Source organism: Buceros rhinoceros, unplaced genomic scaffold (assembly GCF_000710305.1).
Source record: "Buceros rhinoceros silvestris isolate BGI_N320 unplaced genomic scaffold, ASM71030v1 scaffold12485, whole genome shotgun sequence".
NCBI lineage: Eukaryota > Metazoa > Chordata > Aves > Bucerotiformes > Bucerotidae > Buceros > Buceros rhinoceros.
The window spans coordinates 17,410-44,557 of NW_010413490.1; the positions used below are offsets into that span (position 1 = coordinate 17,410).

At 43.6% G+C, this 27,148-nt stretch overlaps 1 protein-coding gene across 2 annotated transcripts in view; it reads right to left on the reverse strand.

Annotated features, from left to right (window-relative positions):
* AKAP2 (A kinase (PRKA) anchor protein 2) overlaps positions 1 to 17,295 on the reverse strand; it is a 21,095-nt gene extending 3,800 nt beyond the window's left edge. The window contains exons 1-3 of one of the 2 annotated variants that reach the window (XM_010136771.1): positions 14,920 to 17,295; positions 6,742 to 6,920; positions 3,043 to 3,081 (exon numbers count right to left, since the gene is read on the reverse strand). In XM_010136771.1, coding sequence (XP_010135073.1) covers positions 3,043 to 3,081; positions 6,742 to 6,920; positions 14,920 to 17,191 — 2,490 coding nt within the window. In that variant the 5' untranslated portion in view covers positions 17,192 to 17,295. The remainder of the gene's footprint in view (positions 1 to 3,042; positions 3,082 to 6,741; positions 6,921 to 14,919) is intronic. The other variant, XM_010136770.1, reaches the window with a different exon arrangement.
* Between the last annotated feature and the right edge of the window lie 9,853 nt (positions 17,296 to 27,148).

Sequence of the window (27,148 nt, forward strand, 5' to 3'; positions counted from 1 at the left end):
CCTATCTTTGCAAAAAATTGCTGTGTGCTTCTTGTGGTTGAAGCTCTGGGGTCTTGCTAAGAATTTCAGAGGGCTCTTCCCTGGCAGATTTCATTTTTTTTAAGGATTTTTGGGAAAAAAAAAAAAGGAAAAAAAGGAGATTGAAACAGCTACCACTGTTCAATGGTAGCTTTACTAATCTTAAATAAATCTAAGATTAATTTATCTATCCATCCTAGAGATGGAGACTAACCTGTCCTGAGTTTTTCTCAAACAGATGTAACAATAATTGCTCTCTTACTGGCAACAAGAGAATGAAAAAAAAAAAAAACCAGATATGCTTTAGTCTGAAGCATGTTTATCCCCACCACTGTATGAAACTGACTGCTGTACAGTACAGGGTAATTTTCATTGAATAGTAGCAGCAAATCTGATATGGAACCAAAATGATTTTTCTGGAGCTTAGTATTTTACTGCATCGTCCCATCTGGACCTGGAAGAACAAAAAGCAATAAAACCAGAAAATGCAAAGATCTGTGTGTCTGAAATCCACCACAACCATGCGGGAAAGTCACTGCACAAGACACCTCCACGGAGCACACTGTGCACAAAGAAACAGCAGCACAACGGCAGGGAACAGGCTGACTGCTTCTGCAGACGTGACCATTCCCACTCAGGAATAATAAACTAAATGCCTTACATAGAACTGGAGCTACTGAGGGACAAAGAACAGCTATTCCTCCAGTATCAAGGTTTTGTCTTTACCACACCTGCCTAATGCTATCACTGAATACACCAGACCTCTAATGAGTGCAATGAGGAGCTGAGTATCTGAGGAAAAAATGTGTTTTTTCTGAAACAAGACAGTAACGGTATTACACTGCTGGGGGTCAGCATTAAAACATAAACTGTGTGTCCTCCGCCATCAAATCTAGTATATTGGTTTTCTGATTTGTAACACAAAAATTTGATCAGTAACATTTAATGTTGTATATATGTCACCTTACCGCAATATCTCCTACAGCATGATTGATATTAAGCAAACTCAGGATAATGTCCTGTAAATTTGAGGTTACGTATAGTTGTAAGCACAAAAGCAGGAGATTTTGAGGATAAGAACAACCTATGTATGTGCAGGCACACAGTTATCTGTGCTCTCTTTAAACAGCTTTTAAGATAGGCTGCAGGAATTCGGAGGTGATAAAACCACAGCAACCTAATGAAGCAGGCTGTGGTTTGCTGCACCTTGCTTAACTTCAGCAGTTACTGTACTCTGCTGGGGGTTTGCCACTTACCAGAGCAAAGCTGCCAGGCTGATGATGTGGAAGCTTCCGCTTCCAGCCAGGGGGAGCACAGCTGGGTCAGCTCCAGAGCTGTTGACAATGATTACAGTTGAGCCACCTGCCTGCACAGGAGCAGATTAGGGTGGGTTCTTGTGAACAGGAGACACAGCTCAGCTGTGGGGTCAAGTAGAGAGGCATCATGCCTTGAGTCTTGCTACTCCCTCCAAGACAACTGCCCTGCTTCAGCTAAAGATTTGCAGCGAGAACCAAATGGTTTCTTCAGTCTGAGGCTTAACACGGGATTAGCCAGGTGACACACTTTCACCTGCATACACAATCACGGTGTCTTACAGCTGTTTTCATCTCTAGCCCCTTTTCTATCCACGCACTTTCATTTCCAGCTCCTTACTCCTTGCCTCACTATCATTTTACAAGAGGGACAGACAACCCTTCCCAGCAGAAGGCTGAGGTCTGGGCATGTAAAATCCACACCTTAGCTTCTGCCTATCATACACTAGCAAATGCTCTGATCATTACTTACCATTCCTAAATTGTAACTCAGATTATTGTGCAGACATTAGGGGGGAATAGACCTAACCTGTGTTTAAAACCAGTCTCAGAAAGCACACTGCTCTTATACCGATTAACTCTCTATAAATACTCTACACAAAGATCAATGACTAGTTTGTATGAGTGAGACAAAACTCACACTAAATTATTAATGAATAGGAAATCACATAGATGTGTGCTTTACCCTCCAGAACCGAAAATGTTCATGTACTTGTGTTGAAGTAGCTAATGTGGTCAAATATATTATGGAAGAGGGAAATAACTGTGCAAGGTTCATGTTGATTAAAAAATGCTGATGCTGGACAAATGAACTTTGTCAGTCATTACCAGAATCTGCTTGTGTCTGTGTGCTTTGTCTGCTTGTGTCTCTTTCGGAAGTCCAGATTTACACATGGTTCTCCACAAAAAATCACAGGCTGTTGAAATGTCCACATTACTGAGCACCTCATTCCCAACAAACAGTGGAAAAGCATAGTTGGTATCAACTCTGTGCTCTTAAAATTGTGGCCTTTGGCAGAGTCCAGCTTTGTAGGGATAAGGACTGAGCAAGTTTTTGCCTTGCTAAAATACCAAGTGTCACTGTAAATTCCCTTTCTTCGGCAGCTCTGGGTTTCTTCTACTCTGAGACCAACACTGATGCTAAATTGTGGGACTGTGATCAGTCATCACATCACAACAGACAGGGACAAGGACAGGTTCACAAAATTCACCAGACTGAGGTCATGCGCTTGGATCTGACTCTCTTCTTCCACCGATGAAATGTTGGTGTGCAGACTCTTCACAAAATACTAGAGATTTTGATAGTGCTAAATACACTGTAACCAGAGACAAAAGAAAGCCACAGCAGTTTCACTCAGCACCTGAGGATGCTTGGATCCCAGGTTTAGCTTTGCCAGCTAAACAGTGCCAGGGACTAAGGAGAAGTTCTCATTTCACACCTCGGGAATGCTCCAGTCCAGGGCAACAGCTCCAATCCCTTTAATTACAACCTGTCTCATGCCAGAAATTGTAACTAGAGTCCAAGGTTTAGAAAACCAGCCTCAGAAAAATTTGTTGATGAGAGATACAAGGGAATATCCCCCCCACATTTGCATCCTGGTTTTGATGTGAAACAGCACCAGCACACCGTATGAAAATGCAAACTGCAGTGACATGCACTTGGAATCACCATGCAAGAGGAAGGAAAAATAAATAAGCAGTTGAAAAGTACCTCAGAAGTAACCTTGCTAGACAGTAATTTACAGGTGTACTGGTAGAAAGGGAAAAGACCAGTATTAGTACATTGAGAAAGCATGTTATAACTATGAAACAAGAACAAAATTCAAAAAATTACAAGAACTGGCATATCACAGAGTATAAGACTTCAAGCAACTTGGCGTCATAAAAAAAAAAGTAGTATTAGTCTGTTTGGTAGTTTTTTTGTTTTTTTATGTTTTTTAATGACGTTGCTTGGCCAGCCTGTCTTGTTTACCATCAGTGCTTGACCTGTCTTCTTGCTGCTGCTTTTTCGCTTTTTCTCACCTCTTGAAACCTCTATTGTAACACATCCTCTTTGGAAGAAACTGCCACCTTGTCTAAGCAGCGAAGTTCTTCCAAGAACAGATGCGCTTGATTTGCCCTCTGTTTCTGAAAGGCAAAACCTGCAAGCCCTGGCCAGAGCAGCCACATTGTAGCCACTGAAGCCAGACATAAAACAGAACATGGCGATGTTTAAAGGAGAGACAGGGTAGATGTCCCACTGAAACTACCCTCCTTCCTTTCGGTGTGTCATACGTAGGGAGGAGGGTCTATACATCTGTTATGTTGGCGTGCTTAGCACATGATGGGGAGTTTCCACCGACATCAAACCTCTCTACAATCCCATTCAGCAGACTGTGGCTGCTGCCTTCTGCCCCCGCAGCAGCGCTGGCTCTGTTAAACCTCAGGTGTCACAGCACTCTGACTGCTGCCAGTATCTGAGGAGGTACCTGATTCCCCTCCCTCACAAAGAACGATGCTGAGCCACGTTCAGCTCTCAGGACTTAATGTTCTAAGTGGCAGCTGCCTGTCTGGTTGCCAGTTACACTCCTTCCCTCGCTGTATTTCATGTATCTTTAAAAACAGGGCAGTGATGTGCTCTTTTGTGTTGTTAGAAATCTTTTTCCTGAGCTCATGGATGAATGTCCTCTGCTGACAAATCAAAGGTGTTTGCTATTTAAATAATTACTGGTTTGTCTGGCATGTAAAATATTAGCTCAGATGGTGGTACAAGTGCAGCACTTCTTATTTGAATTATCTTTCCCTTGTCAGTCATGGGAGTTGTTTACAAATGGAGAGTGGGAAACGGCAGGGAAGAGAAACAAAACACTCATGCTGCCGGGCTGTGCAGGACACTGCCCTCTAATAGGATTTTGGCTAGCCCGCCGCAAGAATATACATCTTGTTTGGTTGTATGCAATGGGCGTAGAAAAGAGAATTACAGCAAATCGCAATACTGTGGGACTTCGGTATGCACTGGGTCTCTGAAAATTCACTGCAGCATTGACAATTCCTCCCAAAGAAGGATCCAACCCACAAGTTGTCTGACTGGCACCAATGCTCTGGCAGTGTCTCTTTGGGCAGTCGGAGCCTGGGCAGCTTTAACAGCAGCAGACGGCCAAGCTGGCACCCAGAGCACACTGCTTTGGTCAGGTGCTGCCCAGACCAGTGCTCCAGTCAGGACATCAGGACTCACTCGAACTGCAGAAGAGACTGCAGTTGTGGCCAACCTGCTGTCTAGGGGGCACAGGCGCAGCTCTGCAAGCACCTGAACAGTTGCACTCTGGTAACTGAGCAGAGGGAGTTAGGCCTAATGCCACCTTGTATGTCTTTTGTGTGCTACAACACGCATGACAAATGGCATGTGACCATCACAGATGCGTGAGAAGATTCCAGCCGCAAGCCACCATTTCATGGGCTAGGCAAGTCATCTTTGCTCTTCAGGGGGGTGGAAAAAAAGCACAGGGTAAGCACAAGCTGCTCTCCAGCGAAGCAGCTTCTCCACTGTGCCCAGCTTCCAAGCCAACAGACTGACACACGCTCGTCGTGGGACTCTTGAGTACCAGTTCTGGTTTGCATGCCAGGAGTTTTATGCCACTCTTTTTTTCCCCAAAGTTCCTCCCAGCTTCTGTAAAGGGCATGAGAGTGTGACATGTCTCCTACAAGCCTCTGAGCACCCTTCAGGGAAAAAGATCCTCTGAGGAGACACCAGAAAACTGCACTCACTGGAGCAGGTAGAGTCACCCCATTTCACTGGGTTCTTTGGGAAGAGAGGGGAAACCAGGGAGCAGCTCCTTCCGAAGATGCCACTGTCAGAACAAGGCACGCTCCTGTGCAAAAGCTGGCTTCCTATGTGGCAGCAGGAGCCTGATGGACAACGAGATCTTGTTTTTCAATGGCTTCAGTAGACGAAGAGACCAGAAAGTTTCTGGTGTGCACTGAAAATTAATCTATTTACTTTTGGAGTCAGCTCTCCTACTATGTTTTAGGTCACCAGCTGAAATGCAACAGGACCCCTCCACATTGCATTCCTTCTGACTCTAGTTATCTCATGCTACTGTCCAATATTTACTGGTTAAGATTAAAAGCTGCCAGGCTATTGCAGTATTTACAAACCTTCATTTACTTCTACGCACCTAATGAAACTCTACCTTTAATTAACGTTACTAGAAAGCAGTTTGTATGGAGCACAAGTTCCTCGGTCATTGTTCCGACATCTCTGGGAAATGCCTGGAGGACTGTGGGCGCTTCAGCAAACACTGCGCTTGTTTAAGAAGTTTTATATTGCATTTCCATCTCACTACCTTCTGCATTCACTGCCCCCAGTAACAGGTCTGAGTAAGAAACTCCTCATGCTCTGTTGGGAAACAGGTTGTGTAACAGTTGAATCTGAATTTTGATACTTCCATCTAAGATATTCATAGCTCTTCTTAGTGCCTCCAATAAAGCTTAATTGGGTTAAACACTACTACAGTAATGACTGAAATGTGGGCACTCATTTCACAAATGGCTGATTTTCTGTTTGTGTGGAAAGAAGACAAGAAATCCAGTGGGAAACAGCATGCTGCCCGGTGAAGGATCCAAGTTAATTTCTGAGACATTTCAATTCCAGTTCTGCAAGGGGTTTCTGGGGAAGTTATCCACTTACACTGAATCCTGAGCACACTGCAACAGGACTACAGGGGTCTACGAACACAGGCATCAGTACAGGCTTGATACACAAAGAGCCACTAAAATAACACAGTGGAGGGTCTTGGTGATGTGTGAATTAACAGAGTACACCAATTGCAGGGCAGCTACCCACTGCCCTTATTATTAATTAACTTAATTAAAATGAAATTTAAGAAGAGTTGCCTTTGATATTTGCAGTGACACACTCTCCTTCTTCCCATTGGCCCCCATGACCTGAAAGGAGGTTCTAGCAAGATGCGGGTTGGTGTCTTCTCCCAAGTAACAAGTGTCAGGATGAGACAAAACAGCCTCAAGTTGCACCAGGGCAGATTTAGGTTGGATATTAGGAAAAATTTGTTTACAGAAAGAGTTGTCAAGCATTGGAACAGGCTGCCCAGGGAGGCAGCGGAGTCCCCATCCCTAAAAGTGTTTAAAAGCCGTGTGGATGTGGCACTGAGGTACATGGTGTAGGGACCCTGGCAGTACAGCATGAACGGTTGGACTCGATGATCTTAGAGGACTCTTCCAACCAAAATTCTGTGATTCTGTGATTCATTCTTCCATTTCAAACACACTAGACCTTACAATGTTTTAAAATCATTACATGCTTGCAAAGTGATCTGAACAGATTCTTGGGAAAGAAATATTTTTGTTGTTCCGAATGTTGGTTCTTACAAGTCATGGTCTCTATCACAGAGCAAACAGTGAAAAAAGTGCTTACACTGCTGTCGTCCATCCTTTCTCGTCTCTTAGTTTTGTGTGTTTCGTAATCCTCCATGAGGGTCTGCATCAGGTTCTTGGGTCGTTGGGCTCCCGCAGGCTCCTCGTGTGGCAGGTCAGACTGCGAGACAGGGCCTTCTGTGGTGGGGGATGGAGGAGGCTTGATCTTCTCTATCTTTCCTGGAATGACATGAAAAGGAATGTTGCCTTCTAAATTGAAGGACTCACAAGTTGTTGCTAAAAGATGACAGATGGAGAAGCATTTTCAGCACGGTTTGAGTGAAAAAACAGTTCGGAATGAAGTCTATGAAACAACCTGGTAAGTCAGGATGATCATGGACTTTTAAAACCCTCTTCCACTTCCTGAAATCCACTACACCAAAACACTACAAAATCTTTTTACAAAACTTAGAAGAGTTACCAAATTTACAAAGCAAATTTAACTCAGCACTATTGTTTACAGTAGTATCAGGCAGCTAAACCCCTGTTCCCTCCTGCAGGATTCTTGTCGGGGATTTGGAAATGTTTGTAAGATTTTGGAAAATGGCTCAGACAACACAACACACAGAATGCTACCATTGTTCACCAGGGGCCATGCACGAGACATCCAAAGACAGCATCTTGTTAAGCACTGCTGGCTGCTTCTCTTCTTCCAGTGCTTTTATCTGCTTTCTAAGTGTGAAAGGCTGTGCGTTGGTCCCTGGTGTGACTCTCCACTGCAGCTGTTTCCTGCAAGTTGAAGACGGTGTTCCTGGAGGGAGACCTGTGTCAAAGCAGGATGGGGCCTCAATCTCACACACCCCTTGTTCAGACAGGGCTCTTCAGACTCCTGGTGGCAGGAAAGCCACAGAGAAGTCAGGCTGCTTTCTGACTGAGCCCATTTCACCAAGGAAGCCTGTTTTAGGCAGAGTGACCCCAGCTGATGGGGCAGGCCAGAGCAAGGAGACCACTGCAACAAGTTGTGGGATAGCTCAGGGTGTGGACAACTCACCTGGGGAGGACAGCCTGGTTTCTCATCACCAGGTGCTGATCCAGGCTGAGCTGCCAACCTCATCTCAGTGGGAAGAATGAGGATGGTGGTAGCAGGTTATAGACCTGGGAGTAAGGTGCAGGGGTCCTCAGCTATGACAGGAGAAAGCAATGCTGAACCAAAACCAGGTTCCCTTTTCCATGGCAGGTCAACTCTTTGAAAAAGGATGGTTCAATAGATGGGAAAGAAAAAAAGGGGAAAAAAACCCCACACCGAACTCCTTACAAATAAGTGACCTAATTAGAAGGATCGTGCAGATTTTCAGGAAAGTTCCTGTTGCTGAGACAAATGAAAACCCCAGCTGCTCCTGCAAATAGCATGATGACAGTGGTAGCCACTAGACAGAGCCTTGAAACCTCCTGTATCACTAGGGTTTATTCTTGAAGGAAGAAGTGAAACCTGAGTTGACACCGCATAAGTCTTTTACAAGAAATCCCCCTCCTGGGCTTGTTTCGTTTCAGATCAGTATGGAAAAACCCCGCATCACTAGTTTCTCATTACTGGCTTAGCTTAAGCTGGCTGGTGCAGGGGTAAGGCTGGGAATTTGTCCCCCTTAAATCACTCCACCAGAGACTGGAGAGGAAGTTTCTACAGGCCCAGGTTCTCCTCTGGGTTGTACCAACACCAGTTTCACAGACATCCAAGAGATATGCTGCCAAAGCACAGGACAAGAGCAGATCCTGAGCTGCCCAGCTGAACACGTGTGACAGCTTGGACTCCTCAGCAGGAGAGAGGAAGAACAACCATCACCTTGCCCATTAGGTCCAGCGGGTCAAAAAGTCTGCTGAAAATAATTAAGGGCCTGATATCTTGCTGTATTACTCCATTCTTACACTAGGTAAGTAACCGCCTTGGATGTATGCAAGTAATGCCGGAAGAACTGAGCTTCTCAGACAGCTGCCCTGCTTTTACTTTCACCCAGGGATGCAGACACATCACAGGATGCTCAGACCTATAGACAAGCCTCATGGCTGAAAAGAGCTCTCTACTCTCTTCTACTCTCCCTGGGAAGCAATATAAACTGTAGGCTTTGGGAATCTGCATTTTAGAAAGGGGCTATCTCCAAGCAGGTGCACCCTCCCTGGATGGAAGGTCCAATTTCCATGTTGTAGCAGCAATCCTGCAGCACCATGCAACTGTTCTGTTGCATGCTGGGCACTGTCAACATGAGCAGTGTCACAGTTCCCTTTTCACAAATAGAGAAGCCAAGGTAGAAAGGAGATTTGTCCCACAGCAAAGCAGTGGTTTGTATCCACAAGAATTTATGCTTATACCGCAATTTTCCCCTCTTCAAGTGTTCGAATTCCACTAAAAACCCAGGAATTCACAGCATCATTTCAACTACTTTTCACAGAGGATTAAGTGTCTCTTTCACGTCCTAAAAATTTTGCGAGAATAGGTAGGCAGATGGGAGAGAAAGATCCTAGCAGTGCAAACAGTGTCTGAAAGGCAAGCAACGAGCTCAAGCATCAGTGAGCTTATGGTTAGATGATGGAGTCTTTCAGGCTTCAGGGTTCTCAGAACGCCACAGAAAAACTCCAAGAACCAGACGTAGAGCTCCCGTCCAGCACGGGCCTATTCTGCTAATTTGGATTGTTAGAAATGTTGCTGCGTTGATTTTCTTCTGGCAGATTTTCATCCAGATAAGGTACGGTTCTCAGGCAGAAGAATTATTCAGCATAAAAGCATCATGAGACATGATGATCACAAGCATTTCCACAGTCCCGTGACCACACCGGATGCACAGAGACACTGCTGGTGGTTCTAGTCCAAATCCAAGCTGAATAACTGTGCTCTGACTCAAATGGAAATGAGAGTCATACTTGTGGGATACCAGCAAAAACTGCAGCCTGATAGTCACACTGGAAAGTTAACAGTTGTTATCAGCAGTGTCTTCCCCTCTCGGAGAAGGTACTGTCCTAAGGTCACCATTAGAGCTGTTGCAAGATACTGAGTACAGGCTATAAGCATCTTAATTCTTCACCTACACATTTACATTTTTGTCCTCTTTCAAAGGGACTCCAAAAAATTTTCTGTGGCTACAGTTCTGGTGACGGCTCCCACCACCCTCCGGCTTCAAGGATCTAGTAGGAAGCTCCTGGAATTTGATTTCTCTTATTTCCTACCTCTTGTGCTATTTGGGGCAGATGAGATCTGCTCCTATGGAGAACGTTCTCTCTCATCCCTGGGGAGGGGAAAGCTCAGGAAAAGGGCAGCTGCTGTGTTCCAGTTGTGTTCCAGTCTGTGTTCCAATCTGTGATCCTGCCTGACACATCTGCAAAATCAGACAGGTAAGAGCTGGGGGAAAATTACCTTTATCCTAACTAAAACATCTGCCCAGCTGTGGGAAGCAAGAGGGGTTGTGATGGTAACTTATTCACCCTGTGGCGCCTGAGAAAGGTGTCCAAGCACTCACTGCAAGCTGAGGAAGAACACTCAGTTGCTTTGCCGCAATGTCAAGAAGAAAGAGCGACCAAAGTGAAGCCTTCGGACAAGGGCCTGAGTCACCACAAAGTAACCTGCAGGTACCAAGAGTCATCATATACTGTTATCTAAGGTACAAAGGAGATGGGAAGAATGGGGCTTCACATAAGAGCAACTATTTTACAGATCCCGTAGGCATTTTAAGACATCTGCAGAGTAGAGCAAACTTTTCAAAATAAGGTATTTCAGCAAGACATTGTTCTAGGAGACTGGTCTGTGCTGGAACCAGGGGGCACTTTAAGTATGTAAAAAACCCTGTCTCTCTGGTAGTGTGAGCCTCATTAACGCTCCAAGTGAAAGGTGAGCCTGTTTGGTCTTCTTGAACACCATGCGAGCAACACAAATATGAAAACACACACACGAACAAACATGAAAAAAAGAACCTCCCAAAGATTCTCTCACTTCACACACATTCTCATTCATAAGAGAGCAAAAGAAAAACGAGCTGCGTTAGTATGTTGTTAAGGCACTCCTGGAGGTGTTCAGGGGATGAGTGATGAGCACACCAGAGAAATCCTTGAAGAGAATTATGAACTTTTTTTTCATAATGGTGCTTATGAAGGGGTAAGGAAACAGCACCTTCCATACACTCGAAGACTTCATTTCTGCTCTAGATTCTCTAAAAATTCTCATTTTAAAAGGGGTTCATGCACATGTGTCCTACCTGATCCTTATCCTTTAAATGTATCCAGAGCATTAAAAATTTTGTCATGGCCACAAATATTAAAAATAACTCGTCCCAAAATTTCTGCTTCTTCTCCCACCATACAAAAAGTATCTTCAGGCTGCAGTAGAACCTGAGAAGTTTCCTTAGTGTAGGTATTTGCTAGTGAAAAATGAAAGTGGAAAACAGTTTTCAGGCTGAAGTGGCTCCTCTGACAGAGTCTTTATTTTCCGCAGCTGTCACTCAGAAGAAAACAAGGAGAAGAAAGAAGACAACACACAGACATCCCTCACTATTTGGAGGGAAGAATTCCTGAAATTTAAAGGTACCTGATCATTTGCATCACTGAAGTGCAACTCCCCCCCTTGACAACTCCCCCTCCTCCCTCTCATCTAGTTCATCAACTGAGGACAGCAGAAGACTGCGTGGTGCGCAGCTCTCACAGATGGGAGCGCAGATGGGTCTGACCACCTGCAGACGAGTGCAGGGAGTGCAACATGCCTTCTGTTTCACCTGGCAATGCTTTGGTGACAAACACCAAAAAGGCAGATGTGGCAGCTTCAGGAAAGCTTCTCCCAGGCCCATACGGCTTCTAGTGTTAGGGATTTCCTCATGCCTCGTCATGAGACAGCAAATATTCACAAAGTGTTTCTCTCCAACAGAAAAGGCTTCACTGAACAGAGACCTCTGATGTAATGATTTTCACATCTTAATGAATACAATATTACTTGAGTCAGGCACTACAGGAAAATAGACACAATTTCTTCTTAATCTAAATACTCCAAATAAAAGGAAACTGGGAATTACATCACAAAACATATGCTGGATCCTCTCAGGTCGCACACTCATCATCCTGTTCAAACAAAGTATGAAACAGCCCCAGCTGGTCTGCCTGGGAGGGATTGTGTACCACCCACACATTGTAGGAGAAAACTACTGGCTTGCTATGCAACTGCTCAGCACCTTGCCAAATGCAGCAGGTGCTCCAGCAAAACAATGCAGGAAATGTTCAAATTTAAATACAGCTCCACAAATATTATGGGATCCACGATGACTCTCCATTTAGCCATGCTCAAGCATTTTTTTGGTCATTCCTGCATGAGGAAACCCGACATTTTGGGAAAGACTTTCCCTTCACCTTTCCAGAAGTACCCTGGAGAAGGTCTTGTCCTGTGTGCACATAACACATAGTCGTTGTTCCACTGAAACTACTCTGTGTTCTGCGCCGGTGACCTGAGATGGATTAAAAGGCTGCTTCAAAGCATTCTAAACAGCTTTAAAAGACACTTGTTAGCAGTACAGAAGTTTAGTATAAGGAACCACACTGGCTTGCGCTGGGTAGTTGTCAGACACCAGGTTTAGTGCTACCCTCAGTTATATAAAGGTTTTATGTCAGGGTGGTAAAAACAGCCTCTTTGCTATCTAAGGTAATGAGCAGTTATTTCACACATACACCCACATGAACTACGTTGATCTTTCACATCACAGTCGAACTAGCAGTTCAGGTCACTGCAGTTGTCGTTTTCTGTCGTTTGCATTTCTATTATCCACGCAATGGTTCAAAGCAGTGAGGTGGGGCTGGAGTAATAAATAACCAGGGACCATCAGGAGTCCTAGTAAAGCTACTCTGCCCAGGCCACCACAAAAAGCAACCTGATAGGTAGGCCAGTGCTAATTAAATTCATTACGACACCTTCTCAAAAGAGTTCTGGTGAGTTTACACTTCCCTACTTACGGATTAGCAACAAATTTTCAAATTGAGACTTGACACCCTAATCGCTTTCTGCTGAGGTATCCTCATGTTCAAAGAATAGTGTCAATTCTCTCTTCAGGAAAGGCAGATGGTGACAGATGTACCTGTTCCTTATTTTCATTATTATTATTACTATTACTACTACTATTACTATTATTTTCCTATGTGAAATTAGATATACAGATTACAGTATCAGACATGTTCTACAGCATATACCTTACTGTGCCTGCCACAAGTAAATTTTCTTTTCTGCTCTGTAAATCACCTCTGTAACTGAATGTTTACAACCAGATTTTCTTGCCTCTACTGGATTACTTTTTGTCTCTGTTTATGCAAATATTCAAAAGATGCTGTAAATATTAAAATAAAGTTGCTGCGATCTTCCAAGGATTGCAGGGTATACCTCCTCCCTATTTAAAGGATGCCTGCAAGCTTTAACTGCGACACAGATGGACAACAAGACGATGAGAGGGTCTACAATGTCAAGGGTGCTCAGCTCACTTCTCACTTCTACCAGCTGAGAGCTCTGCTGAGCACATTTGCTGTTCAGAAAGCATCAAAAGCAGAAGATTTAAGAATGACTTTGGCAATGCTCTTTGTGGGTTTTTTGATAAATGACATCCTTACACATTGCCACATACTCATCTTTTCCTAGAAATTAATTCTTTGCCTTGTTGCCAGCTGCAAATTTCAATAGCTGGAGTCATTGGCTAACAGATCCCAGTTTTCTTTCTTGAACATATGGCAGTTGGACATTGAAAGGAAACTGTCTGGAATGACTCATTTATGAATATATGTTTATCATTCTCACTACAATGTGAGAAACAACTATTATCAGCCTCATTTTGAGTACTTGCAGCTACAGATGATGCTGGTTTTGAAAGCGGTCATGAGCACACCTTTACACAATGAGTCCTCCTAGCTGACGTCTGCAGTGCCCTGTTTCCCACAGCTTGTCAGACATTTCTCAAAACACCTCAGCTTATAGAGACTTTCTATCAAAAATGCTGTACTATAGGAGTAGTAACAACAGCACTTCAAAGTGCAATAACACTGCTACATTTTTTGGCAAGAAAGACAGGTTAAAATCACCCCCTTTGCAGATGAAACAAAACCAAGTATTAGCTGTGTACGTGCTGCATAACACTCTAAGCTAACAATCAGACCGAGTAGTAGACTGAATCTAGACCTTATTCAAGTTTGCAAGGACTTTCAAAAGAAAAGGATCACCCTGTACGATTTTTGGAGTCATAACCGGCTCAGATTTACACCAGTGGAAATAAGGATGGAATTTAAGTACTGGGTAAAATTAATACCTCTTCACAATGATCGTTGTTAATAAAAACTTCCAAGTACTTACAAAGATACGTAGGTTTATACTCATAAAAATCACTAAACAGAAATAAGCCTGGTATGTGAGTTTTTGTTTTCAGGTTTCTTTTTTTATGTTACATCAAGCAGGCATGAGTGCTTGATTTTACTTTTTGAAAAGGGGAAGGAGGAGAGAGGTGTCCTGTAACTGCTGTGAATGACAGCACAAAGTTGCAGAAGCTGATCGGTCAGAGGAGGACTTCTGTGGAATCTATTAAGCATTTTGTTTGGGATGCCCATTTAATTCAGTAGTGAATGACACCAGTTGAAATACATGGCAACTCATAGCTGTGGAGACCTTTTTAGCAGACAAAGTTCATTAAGACAACCAAGAAATACCTGAAAACAGAAGGCAAAACACACACAAGAAGAAATCTCATGAAAACCCCCAAAGTCTGTACATCTCCTTCACCTTTGCACTTTCTTAATGATGTGCAAGAGAACAGAAAGCCTGTTAAAAAGACTTTGTGTGTTTGTCTTTCACATAGCCACACAGCTGCAAAACCCGCTGCTGTCCTTCCTTGTGATGATCCTAAATTTCAGCAGGTGGTCTGTGCAGCACAGCAATTGACATATCACCCTATAACGTGGCAGGGGATGAATAGGGCACACGTTTTCCTAATGATGATCAGCAGGGTATGTAAGTTACTTCTGTGCTACATTTGGGAAAAAACAAAAATGTCAACAGGCGTGCTCACAGGCAGGAAGTTGGATTGTCCCATGCCATCCTTCTGCCTGCAGTTTCCAGGCAGACAAAATCATGACAACTCTCCCACCCCCTGCAAAACAACATATTCATTCAACAATGGCATAAAACTGAATCTGACCCTGTCCCTCAGTCACACTTCACTTCCCCTTTGATGCTTTGAGCTCCTACCTGGTGCAGTTTTGTAAGACACAGTTCTGGTGGGCATTGGTGGTGCACTCTTCGTAACAGGGCTTGGTGCCACCTGCAGACCTTGCCGCTGTCTCTTCAGCTCCTCTTCTCGTTCCTGAGCAGCTCTGATCTCTTCTTCTATCATTGACAGAGTCCGTTGCTTCCTTGACCGTAACTTGAAAGGACCCACAGTCACTTCAGGCTCCTGCGTGGCCAGGATGGAGGCGGTGCTCCTCAGTTCAGCTGCCTCTGAATACTTGCTGAAGTAGCTGACTTCATGCCTACTCTCTTCCACAAGGAACGGCTGGCTGGCTGAGTACACGGGTGATTGCTGCAAACCCTTCCCTTCCCTGAGTCCCGAGTCTTCCTCTTTTGAAGTCTTTGGTATGGTGTCCCTTTTTTCTTGAACAGGTGATGACACCTGGGGTGGCTCAAACATTGGACTCTGCTTCTTGGAGGCTGGAGCTGGCCCAGCGGTGGCTGTTTGCTGTTTGACTGATATCTTCTCTGCTGGGATTTCTTCTTCCTTGTGGTTTGCTTTATCCACCTGCTCAGCTATGGCTTGTTGGATGGCATTTTGAACCAGCAGGCCAGCATGGTACTCCAGCTGGTCATCCATCAGCATAGAGTCTGCCAAAGCAGAGGATGGCGAGTCACAGCCTGGGTCACTGAACGACTTGGAGATGCCTTCGCCTCTGCACTCCGCTGGAGTTTCAGCCTGCGGGGTCTGTGGCAGGGAGAAATCAGCCAGCGAGCTTTCCTGCAGGGCACTCATGGTCTCATTGGAGGCACCACTGTCACTGATGTTATCCATGCTAAAGTCATTGGAGAGAGTCTCCAAGATGGTGGTATCCTGAGACCTGACAGACAAGTCATCCAAACCGGAGTCAAGCTCCTCTGGAGGAGAAGAGGCACTGCCTGACTTTGGGAACTGGTCTAGCATGCCCTGTCCATCATCCTTCACCACTGTGAAGACTGCTCTAGCACTCATGAATTCTCCATCCTCCGCCCACAGTTTTGAGGCCTGTCCAGCTCTGGGGCTATCACTGCATGGTAACTCTCTCACTGGGTCAGCAGTGGTAGTCTGAGCACTTGTATCACCTTCTGAAGTATAGGACATCTTCTGTGCTTTGACCACACTGGCACTGTTAGCCTCAAGCTGCCCTGAACACACTGAAACAGGCCTTGTCACAGAGGAGAGTGGCCTGTCTACATGCTGAGAATTGAGGCTTTTGTAGAAGGGTTTGATGGAGAACATTTTGGGTGTTCCTGAGCGCCTTGGTGGGGCCTGACTCTGAGATGGACCTGAATGCTCCATCAGCTGGAACTGCTTTCTGGCAGCTGAGAAGTCAATTTGCTCTGTGACAATATCCTCTTTCTTGATATTGACGGGCTCTGGTGGTACAAAGAAGCAGCTGATTTGTTTGGGTGATGTTGGTGTTGAACCTTGCTGCTGCTGTCTCTCCTTGCGCTCCTTGTACTTTTTGTGGGACTCCAGATGCTCTTCATCCAGTTGATCCTCCAGGGTCTTCTCCTGGGGAGGGTTCCACCATTTGGCGGCAATGTTGGGGTTTTTCTTGACAGCCTGGCTTTTAATGAGTTCCCTTCTTTCCTTTTCAAGTTCTATCATTTCCTCTGATGGTCTCACTTTGCGGACCTTGTATTTTTCCTTCTCTTCCTCATCTTCAAAGAGCTTTGATGGTTTTTTGTCTTCATGGAAGGCTCGTAGTTCAAACTTAGCCTCTTTCTTAAGGGTAGTAAGGGTTGTTTCTCCATCCTTAGAGGATCTTCTAGAACTGTTTGAAGAAGTGGGACTTCCTGGCACTTTCAGGCTCTCCTTAGAGTCTTCTTTCAGACCACTCAAGGAATGGCCATTAGCTTTCAGGTTCTCATCTCTTCCACTAGCTTCACATGGTTCAGCAACCAAGGATGCTTGCCTGTCGGCTGCATTTTCTTCCCTTTCACTGGGTACTGAATCATTATTGACATTAACACATGCTCCTGAGCCATCCATAATGGAGACTGCACTTGGTTCAGGGGAGGATGTCCCATTAAAGTTGTTATCTGTGGCAGAATCGCAGCAATTTGCCTCCAGCACTTCATCTAAGTATCTGATTTCTTTAGCAACTTCACTGTCCAGAGATTCGTGCCTGTCCTTAAGTCCATTGTGGCTGGCAGCAGGGGAAAAGAAGTGGGCTGGATTGTCAGTGGGATGTGGTGAAGCCACTGTGGTGATGCTTTTATGTTCAGAAACTGGAACTTCAATTTCCATTTTCTCTTCCTTTGTAGCAAGCACAGTAGCTGGCTCCAAGAAATTGGCACAGTTTTGGTTTCTGTTTTCTCTCAACCTGATGTCATCCTCAGGGATTCTGGAAGATTTCTAAAATAAAACAGAAGAAAACCATGATGAAGTCCTAAAAAGCAACTTTTTTTTTTTTCCCCCTCCGAGTAAACACCACCTGGAAAGCAAATCCTAGCACTTCTAAAACTTGAGATTAAAGCAGCTCCTCAGAGTGCGGGAAGACAAGGCATATCATCAACACAAAATACAGAAAGCTACCCTATTGTAAGCTGGACAAGGCACAAATGACAAACTTTAATTTAAGTATCTTCCATCTGCTTACCATCCTCACTTTGCCATTATTTCAGGCCTGTGTCCTAGTTTGCCACTAAAAATGAGTTTCAGATTTCCAAGTGATTAATGACTTGATAGTTATGTTCTTCAAAGGTCTGCAAATGCAGCAGACAACACCTATCATCTTGGTATTTTAAAAATGGTCTCCACACCTAAGGGAAATTTCATAAAGCCTCTACAGATCTTTTGCAGAAACAGATGCTAACATACAGGAAGCATAGGTGATTCATCCCAAGTTAGGAAAAATGACGCGGCAACAGCAAGGAATGATCATTTCTCAGTGGATCAACTCTGGTCATCAAACACAGGGTAGAATTACATGCTGCTGGAAAGGCATGGAGTCTTTATCCAGCCCACACAGAAACGCACATGCAACTGGACCTGGGAGACAGGAAGCACTGCAACTCCCACGGCATGAGGACTACCACAAGGAGCATGACAGGGACCAGAGTCATGGTCTCCTCCCTCCCACTGCTTTGATCTGCAGTGCAGATGCACTGGATTCATATTTCTCCCTGATGTGTTGTCTCTGCTCTCAAGGAGGGTATTGAAAGAAACACTATCTATGTTCAGGTATGAGCAGATTTTACTGGTCATGCAGCCTGGTGAACTTCCTGTAAATAACACCTGAAGGAATGTCTGATTAAGCTGGTAACATGTTAATGAATTTCTCAGTAATTCTTTACTGCTGAAAGGCAAAAAAAAAAAAAAAAAAAAAAAGTCCAGATTTTCAGCTGGTAATAAATCACTTTATGTCAAGCAAAAAAATCTGACCTTTGCTTTCCAGTATTACTTATTACAACAAGAGCACAGAAATAAATATGGCAAATGGGATATTAAATAGAGGAAACACCATAAAGAACTTGCTAACTCTTGCTAACGACAAGTGACAAATCTATTCACTTTGACTCACATTTTAAAACTGAAACGTGGTATATGAGGTCTCCGGCTCCCTTTCCATGTGTTTCTATTTGTGAGGCATGGGCTTGGGGAGCAAATGGCACTAATCAAATCCTGTGGACTCTGGCTACCCAACAAGGACACCGTTGTGTGCTAGTCACCCCTGCTCTTGCTGACCCTTATCCTGCAGGCTATTAATACACATTGCAATGGAAGATGATCATCTAGCAGCACAATGGTACTTACCAGTAGCCTAAACAAACGCATTGCTTCTGGGTTTATACCGGCAGTAAAATGCGTTCGACAGACCTTAAGGAATTCTAGCCAGCCAGGAGAGCTCTCTTTCTAAAAGCACTTTGAAAGACTTTTCTGTCTAATTATGTACTTGTTCACAGCTGATGACAATCCCGGCTCCAGCCATTAGATATTTTCTTCTTGATTAAACTTTGGGAAAAACCTTTAAAAACAAACTATCAAAAAACAATCTCCTTTTGTCTATATATTTTACTCGACATGTTTGCTTTTCACTTTCTGTTGAACCTACAAATTCTCCAGCTGAAGTTTCTAGCAGTGCTTTTCTTAAAGCATATGACATTTTTCACCATTTATACATCTAAATGTGGCCAGTTTCTTCTTTAGTCCTATCAGGGATATATTTAAGAAATCAGATGTTCTGCAAACATACAGAACAATCAGTATAAAAAGTCTTCACTTTTTCAAGTGGGCACAGCAAGAATGAAAGAATAAACTTCCTTTTATCCTGGAGAGTCAAAAATTGCTCCATTTGCCTGCAGAGCTCAATGTATCATGACACAACGAGTACTCAGGTAACAGGATTAACACTGCAACAACTTCCTGATATTTGGCTTTAATGACTTGCTGGTGCAAAAGGGGGGATGGTGTTACCTGGAGCAGTCTGTGCAAAGGGACATAAGCATCAGCGCAGGACTGCTGGCTGTCCCCTTTGAAACAAACCAGGAGTTTTGTTTGCAGCATCATGCTCCTGCTAACATTTGCTTCTAATTAGACACATCAAAGCCGCTAGTGACATTGGTAGCTAACTACATGTCCTCTGTAGCCACAAGAACACATCTTCAATAGACACAGAAGATCAGGGAACGAAGCTGTGCACTCCTGACACCAAAACACATCTCCCTGCAGAGCCAAACCAGAGCCCTGTCATGTGCCTCTAATATCTCCATTCCATGGAGCTGGGAATATGCCAGTTGCCCCAGAGACCTCATTCACTAAAGTATGTCTACTTCCACCACTGCTTTAGTATATGAACCAGTTCAGATCATACCACGTTTGGGTATGCAAGGTAGGGAAAAGAACCACAGGCAAAGTATTTTACCAATTTCTTAATGAGTAAGAGCTCATCCTCTCAACACAGCTGCAATCCATAGCTCACAATTAAGGCATATACATGTAACTGTAATCAGGGTGCGCATTTACGACAACATGTAATTCTGCAAGTGTGTGTGTCTGTTCAATTAGTGTGGCACATGAATTACGTAGTAAGACAGGTAATTATGCAGTAAAACCTATAAGGAAACATTGCTACTTATGGGAGGGAGCCTTTTTTTGCCGAGGATTAGTAAGAAGAAGGGCAAGGAAGAAGGGCACCCAGCAGGGCAGAGAATACAGGGAGGAATGCTAGAGGAAGGAAAAAAATTGATTTAAAAGATCATCCAGTTTTTCCCTCAACATGTTCTGGCAGAATCTGGGCACAGTGTCCTGAGATCATGGCAATGAGATCAGGCTCCACACACTCCTCTGAGGAGCAGAAGTCAATCTCCTGATGAATCTACCAAAGAAGATAACTGAGAAAATTATAAGGATGGAAGCAGCTGTCAATATCAAGCTTTCCAAGATAGTCCAGGCCAAAGAGCCTGTCCAGGCTCCCTGGTTGGATCTGGGAAAATGGCACATGATCGGATGACAACAACACTGGTGGGAGGAGGCTTGGAGGAGGAGAAGAGAGGTAGCACGCACATAACCCACCTTCCTCAGCTGTTTGGCAGAAGGAGGTGAGCTTGCCAGGGGGCTGCTTTTGCTCCTTGGAGATAAGCATGCACCAACAGCTTTGTATTTGCCACCTACCAGGAGGAGGCTTTTCAAAGCCTGCACCCATACAAAGGCTTGTAAATGGGAAAAGGACTGCATTCAATCCTAATTGCAGTCAGCAATACAGCATTCACAGTGACTCCCATACACTGCTCATCTAGATCCAGATTTTCCAGTAGTTACTGTTACATTTACAGAGTCTCTGAATGTGCATTCATTTCTGTTTAAATCAAGATGCAACTAAGTAATTGGCGTCATTTCTACTCTGCTGCTGCACTTCAGTAAACTGCAGATATTAGCAGCTTAGAGAATTATTAGCATATTTCCTCTTTGGTTGAATTCTTCATGTACAAAAGTGTAAGTGTTTGGGCAATCAACTCTTTTAGAAGGAAAAAAAATGTGGGTGTGCTACTAGCAAGACCCAGCAAACATACTGCCAGTGCCTGCCTTTGTTTGATGCATCACAAAATGCATAGGACAAGAAGTGGGAGGCAATCCTTCTGAGCCACACTGACATTCTTCTGAAGCAACAGTGGAGGGGGGGAAGGAAAATATTAAACAACTAAAACCACTTCATGGTTTAAAAAAATCTAAACCACTGTTTCTTCATTGCAGGCTTCTAACAATCACTCCAGCCAAGTTTCAGGATAGCTTCTGATGCTGTTGGTCTTCTGGCCTCATTGGCATTGTTGACTTTCCATTTCTTCAGGTTTTGTCTTCCTTTGGAGATGTTCTCTACTTTACCTGCTTCTCCTCTCACCGCCCAGTCACTGAGCCAGTACTTTACCTAACCCTTTCCCCTCTGCTCTTGGACCCACTCTGCCTCTAGCAATTTTAGTACAATTGCATAACTTAAAATCACATGTGCATAATCCACAGGCTAATCCACACCTCTCTGCGGATGTCAATCATCTTCTCTCTCTTCACCTGCTGTCCTGGCCTGCCCCTCCAATGCCTCTTTGCAAAGAGAAGGAACCAAATGATGGATTTGCTAGGAGGCTGACTCTGGCAAACCTTCAAGAGAGCAGCTGCTTTCCTTCAGCTCATCCTTTTGATGAACACAGTCACCATCTGTATCACAGATGGAGCCAGTCCCAAGCACTGTGAAGATACACAAGTCATCTGCACCTCTGTGCTTCCAGACGGTCATCCTGTCTAGGGAGAAAACCCCTAGCCAACACAGGTATTGTTCCACTCTTGCTAGCAACAGCAACTATTTCTTTAGAGAAATTGTTTTGTGTAGAAGAATGGTACGTCACGGAAGTGTTGCAGTGCTTAATGAGACAGAAAAGCACAAGCAGAGTTGTACAAAGTGCTGACATGCATCCCTCACAGCTCATATTCACTGTCACACAACAGGTGCTCAGAAAGGAGCCACCATCCCACTCCATCCAAGATGGGAATGATAGCCCAAACCCCCATAACGGCTCCCATCTCCCATCTCACACTGGTTGGTGTGTTCCCTCCCTCCACGAAAGGTTCTCACAGGGTAGCTGCCGCCCTATCCATCCTGAAAAATGTGGTGATCCCCTTTGTCACTGGAGGGACAAGAATGCTTCAGGTGGGAGCCTTTGCAGAAAGCAGTCTAAAGAAATGGGCAAACACTTTTTGTTTTGGAAACATCCTGTTTCAGTGAGCTAAGAGAAAGCAGCAGCACAGAAAAACTCTTCAAAAAGATCCAGAAACTAGGGAAGAAATGGGATGCAGCTGATGATGTGAAGCTCAAGGAAAGGAAGGGCATTTCTACTCAAATTATGCACAGGAACCATGTCTTTTCATAAAAAAAAAAAGTCCCAAAGTTGCCAATCCAAGTTTTGTCTTCTTGCTCCTGTGTGAAAAGGTTCCATTTTTTCCATATGATATTTTTATACTGACTCCTAAGGGTTTTAAAAATACTATGGAAAGTGTTGTTCAAAAAATTTACAATTTTTCACTTAACAAAACTGGATAAAATTCAAGTTTCAGGGAAAAAAAAAATCCCCAATTCCTGTGCCAAATTTTGTTGAATTTAAGACATGTCAGGCACATGCTGGCACTACCTTGAATAGTTCCATTCATAATCTTACTTGCACTCAAAAAGCAAAACCTGGGCTGTTCCTCTCACAGTGCAGTACACAAGAGTGTTCAGCACACAGATGGAAACCATTTCTGATGACTAAAATGTGTCAGTGCTGAGTGCCACAAGTGACGTGCTCCGTAAGCAGCCCTCTACACTCTTCCTTGGTGACCTGCCTGAGGTAGCCAGACCATACAATAGGCAAATTTTCTTTATGAAAAGCTGGTTAACGTCCTTCTATGTACTTCAGAAATCACAAAAATCAATGCAGCCTTATACTACTTCCCCCTAAGAAGCAGTGGGGGGCTGTTTTGGAATACAGACAGGAATAAGGCACGTAGGGATACATTGCCCAAACAAGCGGCAACTTGGATTCCTTGCTGCATGACATTTTCTGGGTGGTTTCCTGCATGTTCTTTTTCTGTCCATTTAAGAGAATGAGTTGTGATAGCATTTGCTCAAAAAACACATGAAAGGCTTTGCAATATTCTTTTTCATCCCGGCTGAGCTACAGGCTTCAGCTTTCCCATATGATATACTATAAAGCTCTTATATCAAAATCCAATCTTCTTTTGCTGCTGTAGTAAATTACGGATGGAGAAAAATGGCTTGAAAATTATCAGTACTTTAGTGATGAACCTATACTGCATAGCAGTATATTCTAATGATGAGCATGTAATGAATGATACTGTATTTTTCCAAATATGTCTCTAAAACTCCAATTATTTTCTGTACCCTTAAGGACAAACAGCTGAATTTTTAGCTGGGCAAGCCAGGATTCACCTTTGGAACAACCCTTATTACTTCCTACTAACTTAAAGGTATATAAATAAGAAGCTTGCTACAGGTAGGAAGCCACTTGATCCTTTGTGCCAGTTACTTTCTCCTACTCCCTAAAACCAGATCTATTCTCTCTGTGAAAAACTTGCAACCCTAATGACTGGATTTCAACTGTTTCTACAGGGGCAAGAAAAACAATTATCTTTCTTCTTTAGATTAAATGCTTGTGCAGCTGTTGTAAAAAACAACAACAAAAAAACCAAAAAAACCCCCACAACAACCCAAAAGGCTAATTACTTTTTATGAAATACTTTCATTCCTGCAAAGAACCGTAATTGCATGAAACACCTGCATGAACAAAGTTATTTATACAGAAGTTAGTATTTACGGACAAAAGGCTGTTAACTTCTGAATGAAAAGAAGTATCACCTCCAATAGAGAAAAAATATCACAGAAATTATTAGACTGTGATGGATACATAGCTGGCACTCGGGAAAGCAGCATACGTTCAAGTGGTGTAGACTCAGATACCACAGTGTGGGGGGCTGGAAAGCTCTCCTCAGTTCTACAGTAATCAAGATGCAAATCTGAAATTGCAGGAAGCTGTGATTAAACTTTCATTCAGAAGCTGCAGCACGATTTGGTACTGTCACACTCCACCCTGCCCCCTTCCACCCCCACACCCCCCCACTCCATTTTCTATCAGCATCCAGATAAGAGGATGCCTGGAAGACCTCCAGAATAGCATTTGACACACATGGGGAGAACTGGGAGCACGTAGTACCCAAGAGATGAGTAAATTAGTGATAATATGATTTCAGGTACAAAAACCTGCATTCAAAAAGACCATTCTCTTGTTCTCTGCACTACTGGCTTCTTGTAATGTAGGTCAGACTGAAAGTGCAACTGAATTAGAGCAGTAAATGCATGCATAAGAAGGCATTTCATCCAGAAAAAATGTGTTCTTCTCATCACTCTCATCAGTTCAATGCTCCTTTCATTTCCAAATTGATTGCTTCACTCCGTTTCCTAGGACAGAATGACCAGGACAGCACACCCTGTGTGAGGGCATGGGAAATAAACCAATGCTGTAGAGAGGCAGCACTAGACCCAAGGTCAATACAAATGTATTAGCGCATTAATCAACCACTATACCACAGATGGTTAGTACTTTTAAACTTTGTTACACGTTTTTCCTACTACTTACTTTTCCTGGCTTGTCTCTAAAATCTGTTTTCGCTGAAACACGAACGAATGTTTCCAACAGCTGGGGTATTTGATTTACAGAGCATGTGGTGCAAAGTCACTTAAAATGGTAAATATGATTGCCTGAAGCAGTCTCCAGTGCTGCCTCAGGAAGTGTAATGGTTTGCTGGAGGAAATCACGAGCACTGCATCCAACTAATAGATAGGGATCATTACATCACTAGAAATTTGTCCACTACATGGCAGGGGAAGACAAGGATGATACTATCCTTAAGGAACAGAAGGAGAATTTCTTCTTCACACCTGAAGGTCACAGATGTGGTCCTGTATCATGAACTGTTGCTTTTGCAGGGTTCACTTGGATAGGCTCCCCTCAAGTGGTGCTGGTGGATCCGAGCTCAGAGCTCACAGCTCTGTTGTTAGTAGCACTCTTCCGCGTTCAGCCTTCGGTTTGATGTTAAGTGGAGAAATCCCAACTGAATGACACAATGATGTTCAGTTTAACTTGAGTGCCCAGTATAGATACTGAATTGAGCAGAACACGGCTTCTGAATGCATGTATGAAAAACCAGCCTCACAAAATGCTGCAGTTGAAATCCGCCCAGCACACGTCAAGGATGGAACAATTGCTCTGGTAAAACATGATCTAATCCCAGTGGGGAGGGGAAAGAACGCTAAACTAAGCCTTTCTTTTAATACTCTTTAACCCATCCAGATAATGTCAGCACAAGGAATAGGTGACCTCTACAGTCCCTTGCATGAAAAAACAATGAGACAAGGGGATTTCCAAAATTCCATAGTCTTTTTATCAGGCGCAGGGGGTTCCTGTTCCATCTAAACAACAGAAGTACAACCCTCCTCTGAAAATGTGAGATCTAGAGAAAAATACTGGCATATTAATCATTTTGGTGCATAAGAAAGGGACCTCCTGAGGAAGGAATTCGGGTTACGCAGGGACAGGAGGAAGGCAGTAAATGGAGACAAAAGGCCACACAGTTCACTCACTCTCTGAGATGATCTTAGAGCTGCTAGGAAAAGTGTTTTAATACATTGAAGGAACAGAGATAAACCTGCTGTAAACACGCAAGTAGGCTTTCTGAGATGTATTAGTATTAAATTAAAGTCTGATGATGCTACAGATTCTTTCACTGGCTGATACCATTCTATCTTTCATAAACGGCCTAAAGCACATTTTTTGAACAAAGATACATGAACTCTCTGTGCTGGACCTCTTTCACCACTTACTTTCAAGGGTAATATAGCAGGAACTGGATGCTTTAACTGAAGCAAGCACCAACAAACCTTTGAAACAAAGCCTAAACCAGAACATTTTTCACTTTCTTTCATTTCTCTGCTCCACAAATGCCAATTGCTGGACATCATACTGCTTTTAAGTATTTCCTAAAGTCTACTTAATACTCCCTGCACTTCTAAAGGGCATGGCTGTTGAACATCTGGAGTCTGACAGTTAGGAGTGATGTCGCAGAGAGGGCTATAGGAACGACTTACACTTAGAAATGTGAAGAAAAGGCTAAACACATATTTCTCTTTGAGAGCTGAAGAAGGTTTAAGAATTATTTTTGATGCTTTGCCTTTTTCAGTAGGACTTGTTTCAGCTGTTCTCATCCATTAGGTTAAAACCCATCACAGCAAAATCTCTTTAACAAAGGTATGCCTAGGTAACGGCATGGTGCAGCACGTCTCACCCTATGGTAGCCTGTTCTGCCTAGAGGACAAAGAGCAGTACAACGTTTACTTCACTGCAGGCAGTGAGCTTTGGCAGGGTTAGAGTACCAGAGCTGAACCAGCCAGCTGTCTTGGATGTTCTGTGGATTGCTTTCTTCCCATTTTTTCAAGGAAATAGGGTTATTTTAAAGCTAAAGATCCTTAAAACTCTCTAAAAAGCAAGTGCAAGTAGTGGCTTAAAAAGGTCTAAATGTATATCTAACTTTACCCAAAACGTATTTTGGCTGCTGTCTCCGGACTCAGGCAAAAGCTAATCACTGCAACATTATCAAAGGAAAATTGTAGAGGACATTAAGAAAGAGAAAATCTAGCCTAGTCTTAGCTCAAAAATTGCTTGAGTTATGTAAGTGGAGAGAGAAAATATGACGGTATCAAAGGATATAACTGAATGCTCTGCCAAGAGCTGTGTTGCACACACACGTGAGGAGAGAAGCCACTTCCACCAAGAGCCTGGCACACCACTCCCCTGAGTCACACTCTCCACTATATCACCACGTTCAGAGCCTATCAGGAAACCACCACACAAAAATCCTTTCACTCCAGTCCCTTTTTCCAGAAACATGCCATGGTGAGAACAGCATTTGGGCTACAAGCTAAAGGTTTACACAACAGCCAAACCCTTGCAACTCTAGGGGACTGCAGCTGGCAGGGCTTTTCCTCTAAGGGCATGCATGTAACTTAACTTTCTGGATGGTGCCTGTAGAGAAGTACCCATTCAAAGACACACACTCACAAAAGGAAACCCACCACCGTTAAATGATGCGTCCAGCATAGCCAAGATGATCAGGGGACTTTGACACGCCACTTCAACAAACAGCCAGCAAATAAGTAATACTTAA